Below are 15676 nucleotides of genomic sequence, written 5' to 3' on the forward strand. Positions count from 1 at the left end.
TATATATATATATATATATATATATATATATATATATATATATATATATAAAATATAAAAAAAGTTGGTGTGGTCCATATGATGGGTACAGTGCTCGAATTACCTTACTAATCAAGCAACCTCCTAATTCCTTTCTCTCTTAAATGAAAAATTAAAAAAGAATTTGAATAGCAAAAGGATCATGATCGCATCTCCAGCTTGATGCCCATGAGAGTTCTTGTCAAATTTTTTTATTATTATTAAAATCTCACCTTGATATATATATATTTTTCTTATCATTTCCTTCTCAATCCTGTTTATATTCAAAATCAATTGTGTGTGGTTTATCTATATTTGGTCACATGTTTGCGTAAGATAGATTTCAACAGGTACCATATATATATATATATGTGTGTGTGTGTGTGTGTGTGTGTGTGTGTGTGTGTATGCATTTTTATGTGTTACATAAAAGTGTGATAAAATCATATAAAAATCAAAACTTTCTTCAACATGTGAATGACTTCTTAATTTTAATTTGACAAAAAAAAAAAATTCGTGCGTATATATATGTTATACGTAATGTAAGAGGTACTCTATAAAGAAAAAAAAGAACTTAGTAGGTATACCCCACCTGCATAGTGCGCGGACCCACAGTCATATATGTATATCAAATGTATATATACATGAATGGTGGTTTATATATATATACACGTACATATATATATATAGTGACACGTATATGTACATAGATGTGTGAACATATCTAAAGACTTTAGGGGTGTCAATTAGGTCGTCCGATTTTGTTCAGACATATATAATCAAGTCCGAAGCCCGATTTATATATTTCGGACTCGGATCGAACTCGAATCGATCCGCTCAAATTGTTTTCTATTTTTTTTCTTTTTTTATTAATTTTAAAAAATGAATTTTCAAATCGGTTCGAAACCGATTTAAACCCGATCCGGAAATTCAATTTTTTAGGACAAAAAAATTTAGACTCGAAATCCACTATTTGTCGGGGTTGGATCCGGACCAAAATTCGGGCATCAACCTAAATTGAAAGTAAGGGTTTTTACGTACTTTTTTTTTTCGTGTGATATATGTAAAATAATATAATCTTATTATAATTACAAGTTTGTGAGTGTGACAGAAACCGCCTCAGGGAGTGAGAGCGGCTTATTAAATCAGCAAAGGCATAAAGGCGGTCAGTGTATGGTTTCAGGCTCTCCTTTTCCTTTTTCTCGCTTCCTTCTTCAGTTAAAGTTGAGAGAGAGAATTCCAAAAGCTTATGCCTATTAATCTATCGCTTCACATCAAACTCTGACAGTTTCTTCTTCCATCTTCTTCCTCTTCTTGTTCTTGTCTGGTTCTTGATCTGGATTCCCTCTCTCTCTCTCTCTCTCTCTCTCTCTCTCTCTCTCTCTACTGTCATATGTTTTATCTTGATTTCAGTGTGTCATGAGATCTTATTGAATTAATCAAGTTTGTTCTTTTAGCATATTTTGAGGCTTTTTTTTTTCTTCCTCAAAACCCATCATTTCTCTTTCTTCCTGCATGTCGTGTTCTTGTCTCCTCTAGATTTCAGAACCCTCTTTTGTCCTTGTCTCATCAGATGGTTCACGCTATATAGAGAGAAGAAGAAGAGAGGCTGGTTTCGTATTTTCCACTCGGATATGATCAGAAGAAGGGCTTTGCTATCGCCACCGAAATCCAGACCAAGAGCTCGTCGCGCGCTTATTCAGCCACAAGGGATAACATACATATATATATCTTTCAGAAAATCAACCAAATCAATTGGGGGATTTTTTGTGAAGAGAGAGAACCCATGAACAAGAGCAATCCGGGTTCGGTCGCCGGGTCGGATCTGATCGACTCCAAGATAGAGGAACACCAGCTTTGTGGATCCATGAAGTGCCCTAGTTGCGGCCACAAGCTCGATGGCAAACCGGTAATATTCCTTTTTTTCTCTCTTTTAAATTAAATTTAAACGCGCACATAAACACATATAGAAGAATTTCGCTTTCTTTTTCATTTTAGGTCACCAAAGAAAACATTTATTTATAAAAAAAAAAAAGAGGAAAAAGGATAAAAGAATCAATGAAGAACATCAAGAATGATGCTCGCTGTTTTATTCTCTCGCGAAGTAGAAATTCAAATCCAAATTTAAAAGCGTCTATATGCGTACTCACATATATATATTCCTCTTCCTCTTCCTCTTCCTTTTTTTTTTTTTTTGCTTCTTTTATATCTTAATTACCCTTTTTCTCTTTTTCTTTTTTTTTTCCTGATGTGGGAATATCAAATTTGAGAGGTATCAGGATTGGGTTGGTTTACCGGCTGGGGTGAAATTTGACCCGACGGATCAAGAACTGATAGAACATCTCGAGGCCAAAGTCTCAGCTAAAGACATTAAGTCTCACCCTCTCATTGACGAATTCATCCCCACCATTGAAGGCGAAGACGGCATTTGTTATACCCATCCCGAGAAACTTCCCGGTAATATATAGTTATATTTATATATACAACATATATACATATATGCGTTCATGTTCGTCGGTCATTCATGCAACCCATGCGTATATGTATGGATCATATAAGCTAAAAACATTTAAGCAGCACAACATCAACATGCTTTTATCTTTTATATATATATATTATGATTATTATATGGGGGTCATACCAAAGTTTGAATCTTTTTTATTTGGGTGCACAAGAAACTAAGAAAAGATGTGTCCTTTTTCATATCTGGCTTCTGGGTTTTAATTTTGTAGGAGTAACGAGAGATGGGTTGAGCAGACATTTCTTCCACAGGCCGTCAAAGGCGTACACAACGGGAACAAGAAAGAGAAGAAAGATCCAAAACGAATGCGACTTGCAAGGATCGGGAGAGACAAGGTGGCATAAGACGGGAAAGACACGACCGGTCATGGTTAACGGCAAACAAAAGGGTTGTAAGAAGATATTGGTTCTATACACCAACTTTGGAAAAAACAGAAAACCCGAGAAGACGAATTGGGTGATGCACCAATACCATTTAGGAACACACGAGGAAGAGAGAGAAGGAGAGCTTGTCGTGTCCAAAATCTTCTACCAAACGCAGCCCAGACAATGTAATTGGTCATCTGAGAGAAGCTTGAACATTGCCGGAGAAGAAAATACTACAAGAAGAGATCATAGTGGAACTAGTGGGAGTTGTTCTTCAAGGGAGATTGTGAATGTTAACCGATCCGATGAAGTTGCCGGTGGTAGCAGTACCGTTAATGTTGTGTCCGCAGCAATGGCAGCTGGTCTCCCGAGTTACTCTATGGATCAGCTCGGTTTTGTCCCTTTTCGAAAGAGTTTCGATGAGGTATGTGTCTGATCTTTTTTTCCTCTAGCATTTCATTGACCTTTTTTTATATATTAATCCACTAAATTCATTCATGCAACAAATATAAAATTTGATCACATAAATTTCATATGGAATAGCTATTTATATATATGTATAGATAATGAATAAAAGATGGTAGTTGTGTATTGAGATCTATTCTTTCGATACAAAAATTATAAGGCTTTTAGCTATATGAGATGACTGTATTGGCGATGTATATATTGCATTTCTAATTGTTATAGGATATTTTGTTACTTGCCATAAATTAATGAGGTTCGAGTCTATTTAATTCGCCATGTTATTGGCTTTCACAAAGAGGTAAAGGTGAAAATGAGGAAGCGTTATGAAAAAGGTGTCTAGGGTTACTTTGGGATATTCTCTTTTGCTTGCATTATACGAAATTATAACTATTCCATGCCCAATGGACCTTTCTTGATTAATATTCTTAACTAACAATATGGTATAATTAAGTTTTAACCGACAAATAATAAATTATAGAAAACAATGGCCAAACCACATGTGACTAAACAAGGTGTAAATGAAATAAGAGATATCCGAAATTTAAAAAAAAATGTCAGATTTAAAAGAATGACTCATTAGCAAGAAATTGCTAAATGTGGATTGACGTGTGTATTTTCAGGTAGGAAGGGAAGCTCCTGCCCATGTCACATCCGAGGTCGACGTCACCGAGCAACATCATCATCATGGATCATCATCATCGTCATCACACCACATGGTACATGATCATCATCATCATCAACATCGACATCAAGTGGCTAGTACTGCTGCCGCATTCCACGTTAGCCAGCCCACTCATCCGATGTCTACCATCATCTCTTCACCATCTTCATTGCAACATAACATCATTGAGGAGAGTCCTTATCATCATGTCCCTAGAATCCTGCTTCCAGGTGAAAGTTTTCAGGTAAGAGGGCTCATCCAATTTCATAATTAATGTGTAAAAAAACATTATCTCATTAATTTAGGGAAAAAATTCAAATAATAATCATAAACAAGGCCGATTATTATTATTATGGGCTATGGACATCACGTCCGACACTGTGATCAGACAAAACTAGCTAATAGAATATATAGTGGCTACCATTAATTCTAGGTTTCGAAGGACATGTTGCATGCATGTTACTTAGGTTAAGAAACGATGATGAAGCTCCCACAAGCACGCAGAAACATGCTAAAATGAAAAAGATAATATAACTGAATAAAGATGATTACAAATATCATATATATATATATAGGGGGAAATCAAATGATTATTATGCCTTGTTATTTTTTTTTCCACAAACGTGGCTAACTAACAAGACAAGAAAAGCCAAGACACTTTTAGTGTAGGCCAAACAGGAAATTCCAATTGTCTTTTCTCATGAAGAGACAAATCGATTGTGGTTTGACTGAATTTGTTCTTTTCTCAAATTTATATATATATATATATATATATATATATATATATATATGTATGTATATGTATGTAATAAAATAAATTTTGGCTTTTTTTTTTGTCTTTTTTGACCGGATTGAATTAAGACACAACAAGAACAACATCATGGGAAGATGGGAGGGAGCAGGTCAGCGTCTGGATTGGAGGAACTCATAATGGGATGCACTTCTTCTTCTTCTTCTGCCTCTCATCATATAAAAGATGTAAGTAATTAATTTATTCGTTATAATTCCCTTTTTGACTCTGAATTTCATGAATTCTCATTTGCCCCCACAAGTCTGAAAACAAAACCCTAAAAAGAATATAAAAGTAAAGTACAAAGATATTTATAGTACATATATAGACTATATATATATATATATGCTTATATCATATGCTAATGTTTAGATAGCATTTTGTATAGTTTTAATATCGATCAGCGGTTCGCACAACATCAACATGCTTTTATCTTTTATATATATATATTATGATTATTATATGGGGGTCATACCAAAGTTTGAATCTTTTTTATTTGGGTGCACAAGAAACTAAGAAAAGATGTGTCCTTTTTCATATCTGGCTTCTGGGTTCAGAAAAATATAAAGGTCAGTTACTTATTAAATGGATATATAGGTTATATGTTGAATGAAAGTTGGGGATAAATATTAAATACCCTTTTTCTTTTTTCTTTCGTTTTTCCTTTTTTTTCCCTTTTGAGTTTGCTTTGTACCTAAATTACTCCCACAGAAAATTTGTCAGATTATTTTCTTTTCTTTTATTTTTTTATTTTTATGCTTTTACAGTTTCAGTGTTTTTAACTTTAATTAAGGAGAAAATTTCTTATCCCATTTATAAAATTGGATTAAAAGTACTTTGGAGTCAATCTAAAACAATATACTTGCACCATCTGTTAAAAGGTATATATACATTCGTTTTGTCAAACTCTTATAACAATTTTTCAAGATTCCATGTTTTTCCTTTTCCTCTGCATTCTTCTCTCATTTTTTGTTTTTACATTTCTTAGTTATATTTTAAAAATTTTACATCTAAATTATCTTTTTTGGACCGATCTCATTATATAGGACGATTAAAAAAGAATATACAAGAATTTCTTAAATGATTTTAGATAATATATATTTGAATCTTAATATTAGATATACACCTTACTTTGGTTATATAGAATAATTTGAAGAATAGCCACTAAAGTAACGAACTAACCATAATATATCGTTTTGGGTATCATTGTGAAGGGGGTGATGATTTCCTGCGCTTTAAAAGTTAGAAAAAATGGAAATGATGGCATTATATTATATTATATTTTATCTTTTTTCATGCGTAGCCCCTCGCGAGACAAGTTAGGCACTAGACATAATATGTATATATATATATATATATATATATATATATATTTCATGGCTTTGTGTGGGGGACAACATGTCTGAGTTCTTTCTAATCCGTCAAAACTCCAATCGAACTCTCAAAGATTATCAATCATTTAGTGTATACATACATACATGCATACATATATAGATAAATATATATAGGTTTGTGTGTGTGTATTGAGATGCATATTGTTCACATGTTGTTTGCAGGACTCATCAATGGCAAACCAACAAGAAGCCGAGTGGTTGAAGTATTCATCCTTTTGGCCTGCCCCGGACACTGACAACCAAGATCATCATCATCAACATCATGGATAGGTTCCATCCAATGAGAGAACCCCCCCCAAAAAAAAGTTAAAGCGGCATCATCAGTTTTCATTGCCATCATGTCGATGATGATGATCATCATCACCGCCATCATCAAAATCAAGTTTTTGGAAACAGTTTCTTTTTTTAGAAGTCCTGGTCGATAAATTTGGCATGGGATATATATATGGTGCATACATTTTTGTTTCAAGAACTACTTAAACATTAGAATGAGAGGGATTTTGTATGATGCTTTCATCTTTCACTTCATCTTGGGGAGAGAGAGAGAGAGAGAGAGAGAGAGAGAGAGAGCTATCACATCCAGCATATTTGCATGGAAATCATCAACAGCATCTTATTATACAAATAGATGTACATTTATGTGCATATAATTGTACTCATGAATATTAAGCAATTCTTTGTCTTATGTTCCCAACCTTACAAGGAAACAGTCAAAATCTAACATCACATAGAACATTATACAAAGGGATAATTTGCAATAAATGAAACTAATTTTTGGGTCCGCAATTGAAGGTATTATGATTCATAATATATGTGTATATCCGTGAAAGTCAATTATGATTTGCAATAGCACAAAAAATAATCAGATTTTACAATGTTATGAACCAAAAAGGATCGTTTGATTTGTCTCTACGTTTGAAATCTATATAACATTTAAAGCTTTCAGACATGAAAAACATATCTTAGATGCTATAAATTTTAATATATATGTATATATATAATTTAAATACCGGAACTGGTCGAAACTTTTTGTTCTAACACTTAAGACCCTCTTGGTGTTTGATTTTTGTATATAAATTTGAAATAAGAGAAACTTGGTCTGATTTTAAATCGAAATTTCTGTTGAATATATGTGGGGGAAAAAACAGAATCTATTCCAACAGAATAAGCATCATGTTTTTGCTTGTTCCCTTTGTTTTTTTTTTTTTGTCCATATATATATATATACCTACCTTCTTTACTACTTTGTTATATATATGTGTGTGTGTGAGTTCGACGACTGACCACGCCCCCGATGTGTTTGTATTGATCGGGAACGACTATCCTTATACAACTCGAAAACAACCCAAGACCTAGAGAATCTCGGACGAATCAAAACAGAGGAAGGAAAGGAGATATACACAATATATACATGATAATATATATGTCCGATATTCTCGGTAACAAGGAGAAGTAAAGCAAAATCAACATGGGGGAGAGATAGAGAGCTTTGGCACGGTAGGTTCTGAAAATGGAACAAAGGAATAAACAGACAAGAGCCACCTTTATTTCTCATATTCGCTTTTTTTTCCATCTTTAAAAAATAATTTAATTGGATTCGACCATAATTCAAGATTCAACTCCTCGAAATCTCTAACCACATTTCTGTTTATTATTTGTTTAAAATAAATTATTTAATGCATTACTTTTTAATTAATATGATGATCATGGTCAGAGAATTACACATGAATCAGATTCTTAGAATGTACGAAACCATGTGAACTGCATTATCGCGAGATTATTTTAGTTTTTTTTTAAGGAGATATATTGTTGAGGATTGGTTTTATAAACTATACATATATTATGTGTCACTAGTGAAATAGATGTTCATGCAATTCATTTCAACATTTCGAATCAGAAAACCAAAATCTCGAAGGAAATAAAAAACTATTTCTTTTTCTAAGTTAATATATCGGATAGATTAATTAAATTTGCTCTGTAGGTTTTAGAAAAATATGGGCTCTAGACTGATTATCTATAAGAAGTCATATATATAAATATCCAAAGTTAGCCCAATTAATTTTTTCACGAGTTTGGCCCAAAAAATTTCATCCTAAAATTATATTTGGAACAAGAACAGCTTGCTTATTTGTTTTTTTAAAACCTACTTTATCCAAAACTAATGGAATCGAAATTATTATTATTATTATTATTATTATTATTATTATTATTATTTTTATTATTATTCTCATATAATCATCTTTCCTTCTCATTTTTTTTTTCTCGGGAAAATTCACCAATGGGAAATAGCTGCAATCCAATCCAATACAATGACAAATCGAGTTTGTGGGCTCTGCTTTATTGCCTCGCATTCACATGAATCTCACAAACTTATAATGATTACAAAAATGTCTGCACCACATCTACCTAACTTGTATATAAAAACCCCATCAGGACAAAATTTATATACACTAATCAAATTAAATATAGACAATTATCCAACTGCGTTTTATTTGATTAGAGTATACAATCGGTTCTGATCGACCTTATTTTATAAAAAAAAATATGTATAAAAGGTTATGTTTTTTCTTATGAATGTACAATTTTATAATTGAATATTCTAAATTCTATATCATTTTTTAGAAAATAGAAATAGAAGCAATGTTGCTGTAAGAATGTGCATTTTTTTGCCTGTGCTATAAAAGTTGTTGGACTTCATTTGCTGGGCTCTTCTGATTAGGCTCTACCATCTTGATTGGGATACTATTTGCATTTTTTTTTAAGTAAATGATATTTATTTTCCACATACGAGACTTGATTGAGATATATATATCTATATATGATCTTAAACATTGCAGTGTGTTCATATGTACTACATATTTTGGCAAGAAATCCCGTTTGAGTCTATCCGAAAATTATCGAGTTTTAACTTGAATTTATAGATACGAAAAAAATCGAATTTTGGGTCAGAACTGAAAAAACTGATTTATTTATTTTTAAATTAATAAGAAAAATATCTCAATGTATAACTAATGGTATTAAATTGGTTGGTTTAATCCGGTTCGATCGGAATCCGAATCTGAGTCCTATAGAAATTGGATTTCGAATTTGATTTTATAGATTCAAAATATGTGAGTTGACCCCAACGTAAACCTTTCAAACCGAATATGAATTCGGGTCGAACCGATCTATTTAATCACCCTAATTAAGTCTCTTTCTGAATTACAATAAGGATAAAATATAAAAAAATGGTACTGTTTATATGATTAGGATGGGGAATTATCAGCCTAATTTTTTTTGACCCACATGGGTTTTGAAAAGTAAAACTTAATTTTTCATGTCTTTGATTCTTGCAAAATGATTATAAAACTAATGACTGTAATCAACTTCCACTAATATCTTTGTTTCCTCATAAGATGCAACCAAAACATATTGACATCAAAAGTCAACAATTCCAAGTTTCTATGCTATGTTTAGCCTTCTAGACTCTGCAATTTTTTATTTTATTTTATTCATTAGTACTAGATTTTGATGCTATCTATCAAAAAAGAATCACGAGAAAGATCCATCTGCATACATACAAATAAATAAATAAATATGCATCAGTACTCTTTGCTGTCGTGGATGAGAGATATAAATGTTGCTGATATTTATGAATAGTTTTCACATTAAAAAAATTTGTATATTTGTGATACAAAATTTATGGAGATTTGGGTTTTGAAATTGGTCGGAAATCTAATAAACAGAGATATACCCAATAAAAATTTAAAATAAAAACCTAAAGACAAAACAGTGTATGAAAGATCAAAGTATCATATGTATATTGGGACAGCAAGGAAACAGAACAAAGAAAATAAAAATAAAAATCCAATCTTTATAACATATACGAAGTCTTCTCTCATCAATGCTTCAACTACACTCTGCAATAATCTAAACCTCATCGACCCACAAAACCACTGTACATTCTCGCTCGATTCCGAAGGAATCAACCACAAGAAGCAAGAAAAATGGTGAATAAGAAGAAAGCTATGGCCTTTAAGCTTCTGGGTTTGGTTCTGTTTCTGGGTTCGATCCAGACAGAGGCCACGTTCGGAGTCGGCGGCGGCATTGGCGTCGGAATCAGCGGCGGCGGCGTTTGGATCGGCGGCGGAGTTAACGGCGGGAACCCTAATGGGGTTCCTGTTTCAGCTCCGAAGCGGCAGAACAGTGCGTACGATGCTCTGCAAACGTGGAAATCCGCCATTACAGAAGATCCATCTGGTGTTCTTAAGACATGGGTCGGACCAGATGTCTGCTCTTACAGAGGGGTTTTTTGTTCTGGTTCGATTGTGACCGCCATAGATCTCAACCATGCAAACCTCAGGGGCACCATTGTCAAAGAGCTTGCTCTTCTCTCAGACCTCACCATTCTCCACCTCAACAGCAACAGATTCTCTGGGCAAATCCCAGATTCTTTCAGAACCCTAGATTCTCTCCAAGAACTTGACCTCAGTAACAACAGATTCTCTGGTCCTTTTCCTCTTGTCACAATCTATATCCCAAATCTCGTCTACCTCGATCTCCGGTTCAACAATTTCTCCGGTCCGGTCCCCGAGGATCTCTTCAACAAGCGGCTAGACGCGATTTTCCTCAACAACAACTGGTTCGACGGTGAACTCCCCCAGAATCTGGGAAATTCTCCGGCGTCGGTGATCAATCTCGCTAATAACCGATTCTCCGGCGACATTCCGGCGAGTTTTGGCCTAACCAGCTCGAAATTGAAGGAGGTTCTCCTCTTAAACAACCAGCTAACCGGTTGCGTACCGGAATCCGTCGGACTATTCAGTGACATTGAGGTCTTCGACGTCAGCTACAATTCCTTGATGGGTCATATCCCCGACACGATCTCGTGCCTGTCGGAAATCGAGGTTCTGAATCTTGCCCACAACAAATTCTCCGGGGAGCTACCAGATTTGGTCTGCTCCCTAAGGAATCTGATGAATCTGACGGTCTCCTTCAATTTCTTCTCTGGGTTTAGCTCCGAATGCTCGAAGATGTTCTTCAGGAACGCTGGGTTCGATTTCGCCGGAAACTGTATTCCCGGCGGAGATATGCAGCGGCCGCCGCCGGACTGCTCAGGGATTCCCGGAAGCGCGTTGAGTTGCCTGAGGATTCCGGCGCAGCCATTGTTGTGCGCTTCGATCACCGTGGGATTGAAGGAAGGCGACAGTAATCACACTTCGTCGCCATGAGAGTAAAGTTTGAAACTTTTTTTTCTCTCTTTAAGATCAATTATTAGTCGAATTAATTAACTAAAAATTAAAAAAAAAAACGTAATCCTAATCTGAAGTCTTAGACTCTTATTCGTGTAACGCAATCGAATCTTGCTAAGATTTTTTTTTAACCAGAAAATTAGTAAGAAGAATTTGCGATTTGGCATTTATCGGTTAATTTATTCATAATCGGTACTTAGTCACCTTCTAATCTTTTTTTTTTTCGTATATTGGTGAGAAATTAAATTTTGCCTTAAGCCTAATAACAGTTTATAACCCAAAGTTCAATTGGTCCATAAATATGGCTTATTGGTAAAGGTTGCAAAACAAAGTTGACAGCATAGTCTTACTAATCAAGTTTTTTGAATATTTAGTCACATTCTTCAGCGACCACAATCATTTGGGTTGAATATAAATTAATTAATTAATTTTTAATAAACTAAGCAATCTAAAATGATTTGAAATTGAATAACCGAACAAAATGATTTGCAAAGAAATTTGAACGAAGGGGAGTCGATATAAAATTGAGTTAGTATAATTATTTTAAAATTTTACATTTTAGAAATAATTAAACGAAATTGTATCGAATTTGGAAATATACAGCTGTAAACCAATATTTAATGATTATGGAAGAATAATTTAGACAAGTTTATTGATATCCACAAAATGTAAGTGTCCTACAAAATTGGGAGAGGTAGGATATTAATTATTACATATTATATTTTTGGGTAAATTAATTACTATATATTATTAATGATGCCTTATCTCATACTATATGCTTTGTCGAATGAACGAGACAGAGGAAAATGGCGTGGATGAAGAGAAACGTTGAAGCATTGAATGCTCTATTTGTTCTTTTGGATTTAGGTTCCATTATTTTCTTTGATTTTTTTATTTATAAAAATATAAACCATTCAAATTTAATATCGAATTTAATTTATACCTGTCGATGAAAATATTTATTTTTAATTTTTTTATATTATATTCATATTTGGTGACATTGAATTTTTCATTTTAAAAAAATTATATTCATTGGAATTTTATATTTTGATTATACATTATTTAATTTGATTGCGTTTAATTCAAACGAGTGTAAATGTTGAGACCCTACAAACCAACATTTTTTAGGTAATGAAAATTTCAAAAAATATTGGATGGGCCTTAAGCCCATTTTCCATAATTCATATTGCCCTTCTTAAACCCAACATGGCTGATGAATCTACCAAACTCATGTGGCAATCATCACGACCGTTCATTTTACGCACCTCACGAGACAGATCAAAATCCGACGGGCAAGACACAGTACGTACTACAAATAACATAGTTTTACGATTGATCCCTTATTTTAATATAAATCACAGACCGGCCCCAAAGGTTACGAAATTACAATAACAACCCCCAAGAAGAAGGCATATCGCATAATCATTGTCATCATCAAGGAACGTAGTACATGGGATTAGGCACTTTGAATGATCGTTCGGCCACGGGAAATCCGAGCAAGTCGGTCCATTGGTCTCCTATACTCCCATGGATTCTGTATCCTTTCTTTATTAACTCCGATCTCTCCCCCGATTTGAATATTGTCGCTGATTTCCCTTTATTCTCTGGACCCCTACATCAATTTTTTTTTATAAAAAAAACATCAAACATGTTTTGTTATAAGGATTCAATCTAGTTGATCATTAGATTGGTTCGAGACAAAACCCATTAGATCCCTATGTTGTTGGATGGAATAAATAAAACTGTCCAAAACGAACATCCATAAATTTAACATGTATATTGTTAAAGAAACAATATCAATAAACATATGCATGAATTTAATATTCGATACATGCTCTAGAGACCATTGTATTTTAAATTCTACCCATAAAAAATTATATTTCATGGACAGAAATTAAAATATATTTTTAATTCAAACCAATTTAGAAATAGTAAATATATATTTTTATAGATAACGAGATGTTGTGAATGAACGTTCAATTATGAAATAAAATCTCTAAATCTTCCACATTCCGACTAATCTCCTTTTATTCTTAGAATAGAACAAGGGATTGCTCTATTCCCATGTCGTTTTGAATCGAAAATATATTTTCAATTCTGTTCATACAAAAATATATTTAACGACGCAGAAATAGAAAATATATCGTCAACTCTACCCCATAAATAATTAAAAAAAACCATTGAATAATATCTGCAAGTTAATTAATCTATATACTTTCGATATGATTTAGACCCCAAAATTTACTAAAATCACTTACTAGACTCAATTAAAGATTAACACATGATACATGTTAATTGACGTGTTAATCCGCTTGTGATTATTAAAGATAAACCATTTTTAACAAAAAAAAAAAGATAAACCATCACCAAATAATTAGGGTTTATACCTCAAGATGAGTCTTGACCAACCCGAATAACCGGCGTCTCCAAGATTCTTCTCGGTTATGCTTCTTTGCTCCTCGTCTCGTCCGGTTAGAATGATGATGGCGAATCCAATCTTCTTAAGCTCACTGTATAATCTCAAGCTTGCATCAAACGCTGGAGCTGCTCCTGTTTCCACCCACTCGTTGAAGCTCTCTTCGTTATATGGTTCCGACCTAACCGAAAAATATCAAAAAAATCAGCATCCGGTTATTGCTTAACCGGCCCGGTTTAACAGGGCATGAAGATACACGATAACCGAACCCGTATCCGTGAGCCTTGTAGTAGTCGATGTTGGTGAGAAGGGTCTCGTCCACGTCGAAGATCCAAGCGTCCTTTCCGTCGCCGGAAATTTTCACCGTCTTGGCGAAGTCGATGGCGTAATCTACGGCGGTCTCGTAGTCGGAATCGTACTGTTCTCCGGTGAGATATGCGACGACGTAGTCTTGGCACTTTTTCGGGATTCCGTACCATGTTCCGGCGTTGTATGTCTCCACGGCCAGCCTCCAGCTCTCGCAGTACGTACTCTCGGCGGAGAATGACTCTCCGCCGGGAAGCTGTATCACGGCGGAGACGGCCGCCGGGAAAATTAGGTGGAGGATCAAGGGAAAGATCAAGTGCATCGGAGACATCATTTGGGGGAGAGTGAGAGATTGATCGTGTGTGAGCGGAATGAGAAGGTTGGCTGAGAATATATATATATATATATATATATATATAGAGAGAGAGAGAGAGAGAGAGAGAAAGGCTTGATAAAATGTGGTGGTCACTGGTCAGTCGTGGAATTTAGTAGACTAGAATGGAATATTTCTGATATAGCCTTTAGTTAGTTTTCTTTTGAATTTATTAGTTGTGTATTTTCCAAATTAAAATTCTGACATCATATATCTAATGATAGAAATTCTTCCTTTATGTCAAATAAAGATTGAACACGCATGTAGTGAACTAACATTAAATATCCAAGTTTAAAAGTTCTAGTGATAACATAACATGCAAAATATATTCTTATCTCGAATTCAAATTCATTCACCCGGATTTTCTTACTCTTCCTAATTATCAAAGAAAAACTAACCTTAAATATTAAAGGTATAAGAACAATTATATCTAAAAGATGGTGAAAACAAAAGAAAATGATGATGGTGGATGAAGAATTAATTTGGTTGCAACTCCCGAACAGTAAAATGGTAATTTGAATCCATGGTTACGTATATTTAAATTCAAGAAATGTAAAAAAAAGAAGAAGAATTAGTCTATCCTTAAAGACACACGTAAAATTAGTTTGGAAATAGTTTTCAAACATGGCCTCGGTTTTTACCTCATTAGACGCGTCATTGACCCCAATCAATAGAAGTACAGCCTAAACTCAAAAAACCTAAAACATTAAAAATATAATTTTTTTTATATTTGGAAGCAAAGATAATTTAAAAAATAAATATGATAGATCACTTGTACCTAATACTTGGAAAGAATTAAAAAGCGAAAGGGACGACATTATTTACATTTCTACACGTTTTTCACGTGTTAGCACTATTCTATTCATTTTTGCTTTGTCTCAGCATTCTGTCCTTTCTCTCTCACAAAAGTTGGCATTTTACTTTCGGTCGGTTTCCATTTAGTAATAATATAAATCTTATAAAAATCAAAATAGACATCAAACTATATTGGAATTTTGGTTTGGTTCATGCATCCAGATCTATCTTTATTTTACATAAATTTGCATAATTGATGTTTAATTATGAATACGTGGCATTGTTGACAAACTATATATATGTGTATAAATAGAAGTGTTTCAAACTTCACAATGGAAATG

At 33.8% G+C, this 15676-nt stretch overlaps 3 protein-coding genes across 3 annotated transcripts; 2 read left to right on the plus strand and 1 right to left on the minus strand.

Moving 5' to 3' along the window:
- The first annotated feature begins 1210 nt into the window (after positions 1-1210).
- Positions 1211-6722, plus strand: LOC104814586. Its single transcript, XM_010542699.1, has 6 exons — positions 1211-1927; positions 2298-2475; positions 2751-3328; positions 3990-4274; positions 4892-5008; positions 6377-6722. The coding sequence occupies exons 1-6, from the start codon at positions 1805-1807 to the stop codon at positions 6482-6484; spliced, it is 1389 nt and encodes a 462-aa protein (XP_010541001.1). The 5' UTR covers positions 1211-1804; the 3' UTR covers positions 6485-6722.
- A 3310-nt stretch (positions 6723-10032) lies between these two features.
- On the plus strand, positions 10033-11623 carry LOC104814587 (leucine-rich repeat extensin-like protein 6). Its single transcript, XM_010542701.2, has one exon. The coding sequence runs from the start codon at positions 10201-10203 to the stop codon at positions 11422-11424; it is 1224 nt and encodes a 407-aa protein (XP_010541003.1). The 5' UTR covers positions 10033-10200; the 3' UTR covers positions 11425-11623.
- Positions 11624-12727: 1104 nt separating this feature from the next.
- LOC104814588 (acid phosphatase 1) lies at positions 12728-14558 on the minus strand. The gene is made up of 3 exons (XM_010542702.2): positions 14131-14558; positions 13833-14042; positions 12728-13057 (listed from the first exon to the last, which is right to left on the minus strand). The coding sequence occupies exons 1-3, from the start codon at positions 14499-14501 to the stop codon at positions 12880-12882; spliced, it is 759 nt and encodes a 252-aa protein (XP_010541004.1). The 5' UTR covers positions 14502-14558; the 3' UTR covers positions 12728-12879.
- Between the last annotated feature and the right edge of the window lie 1118 nt (positions 14559-15676).

The sequence above is a fragment of the Tarenaya hassleriana genome, unplaced genomic scaffold (genome assembly GCF_000463585.1).
Source record: "Tarenaya hassleriana unplaced genomic scaffold, ASM46358v1 Cleome21, whole genome shotgun sequence".
NCBI classification, from domain to species: Eukaryota; Viridiplantae; Streptophyta; class Magnoliopsida; order Brassicales; family Cleomaceae; genus Tarenaya; species Tarenaya hassleriana.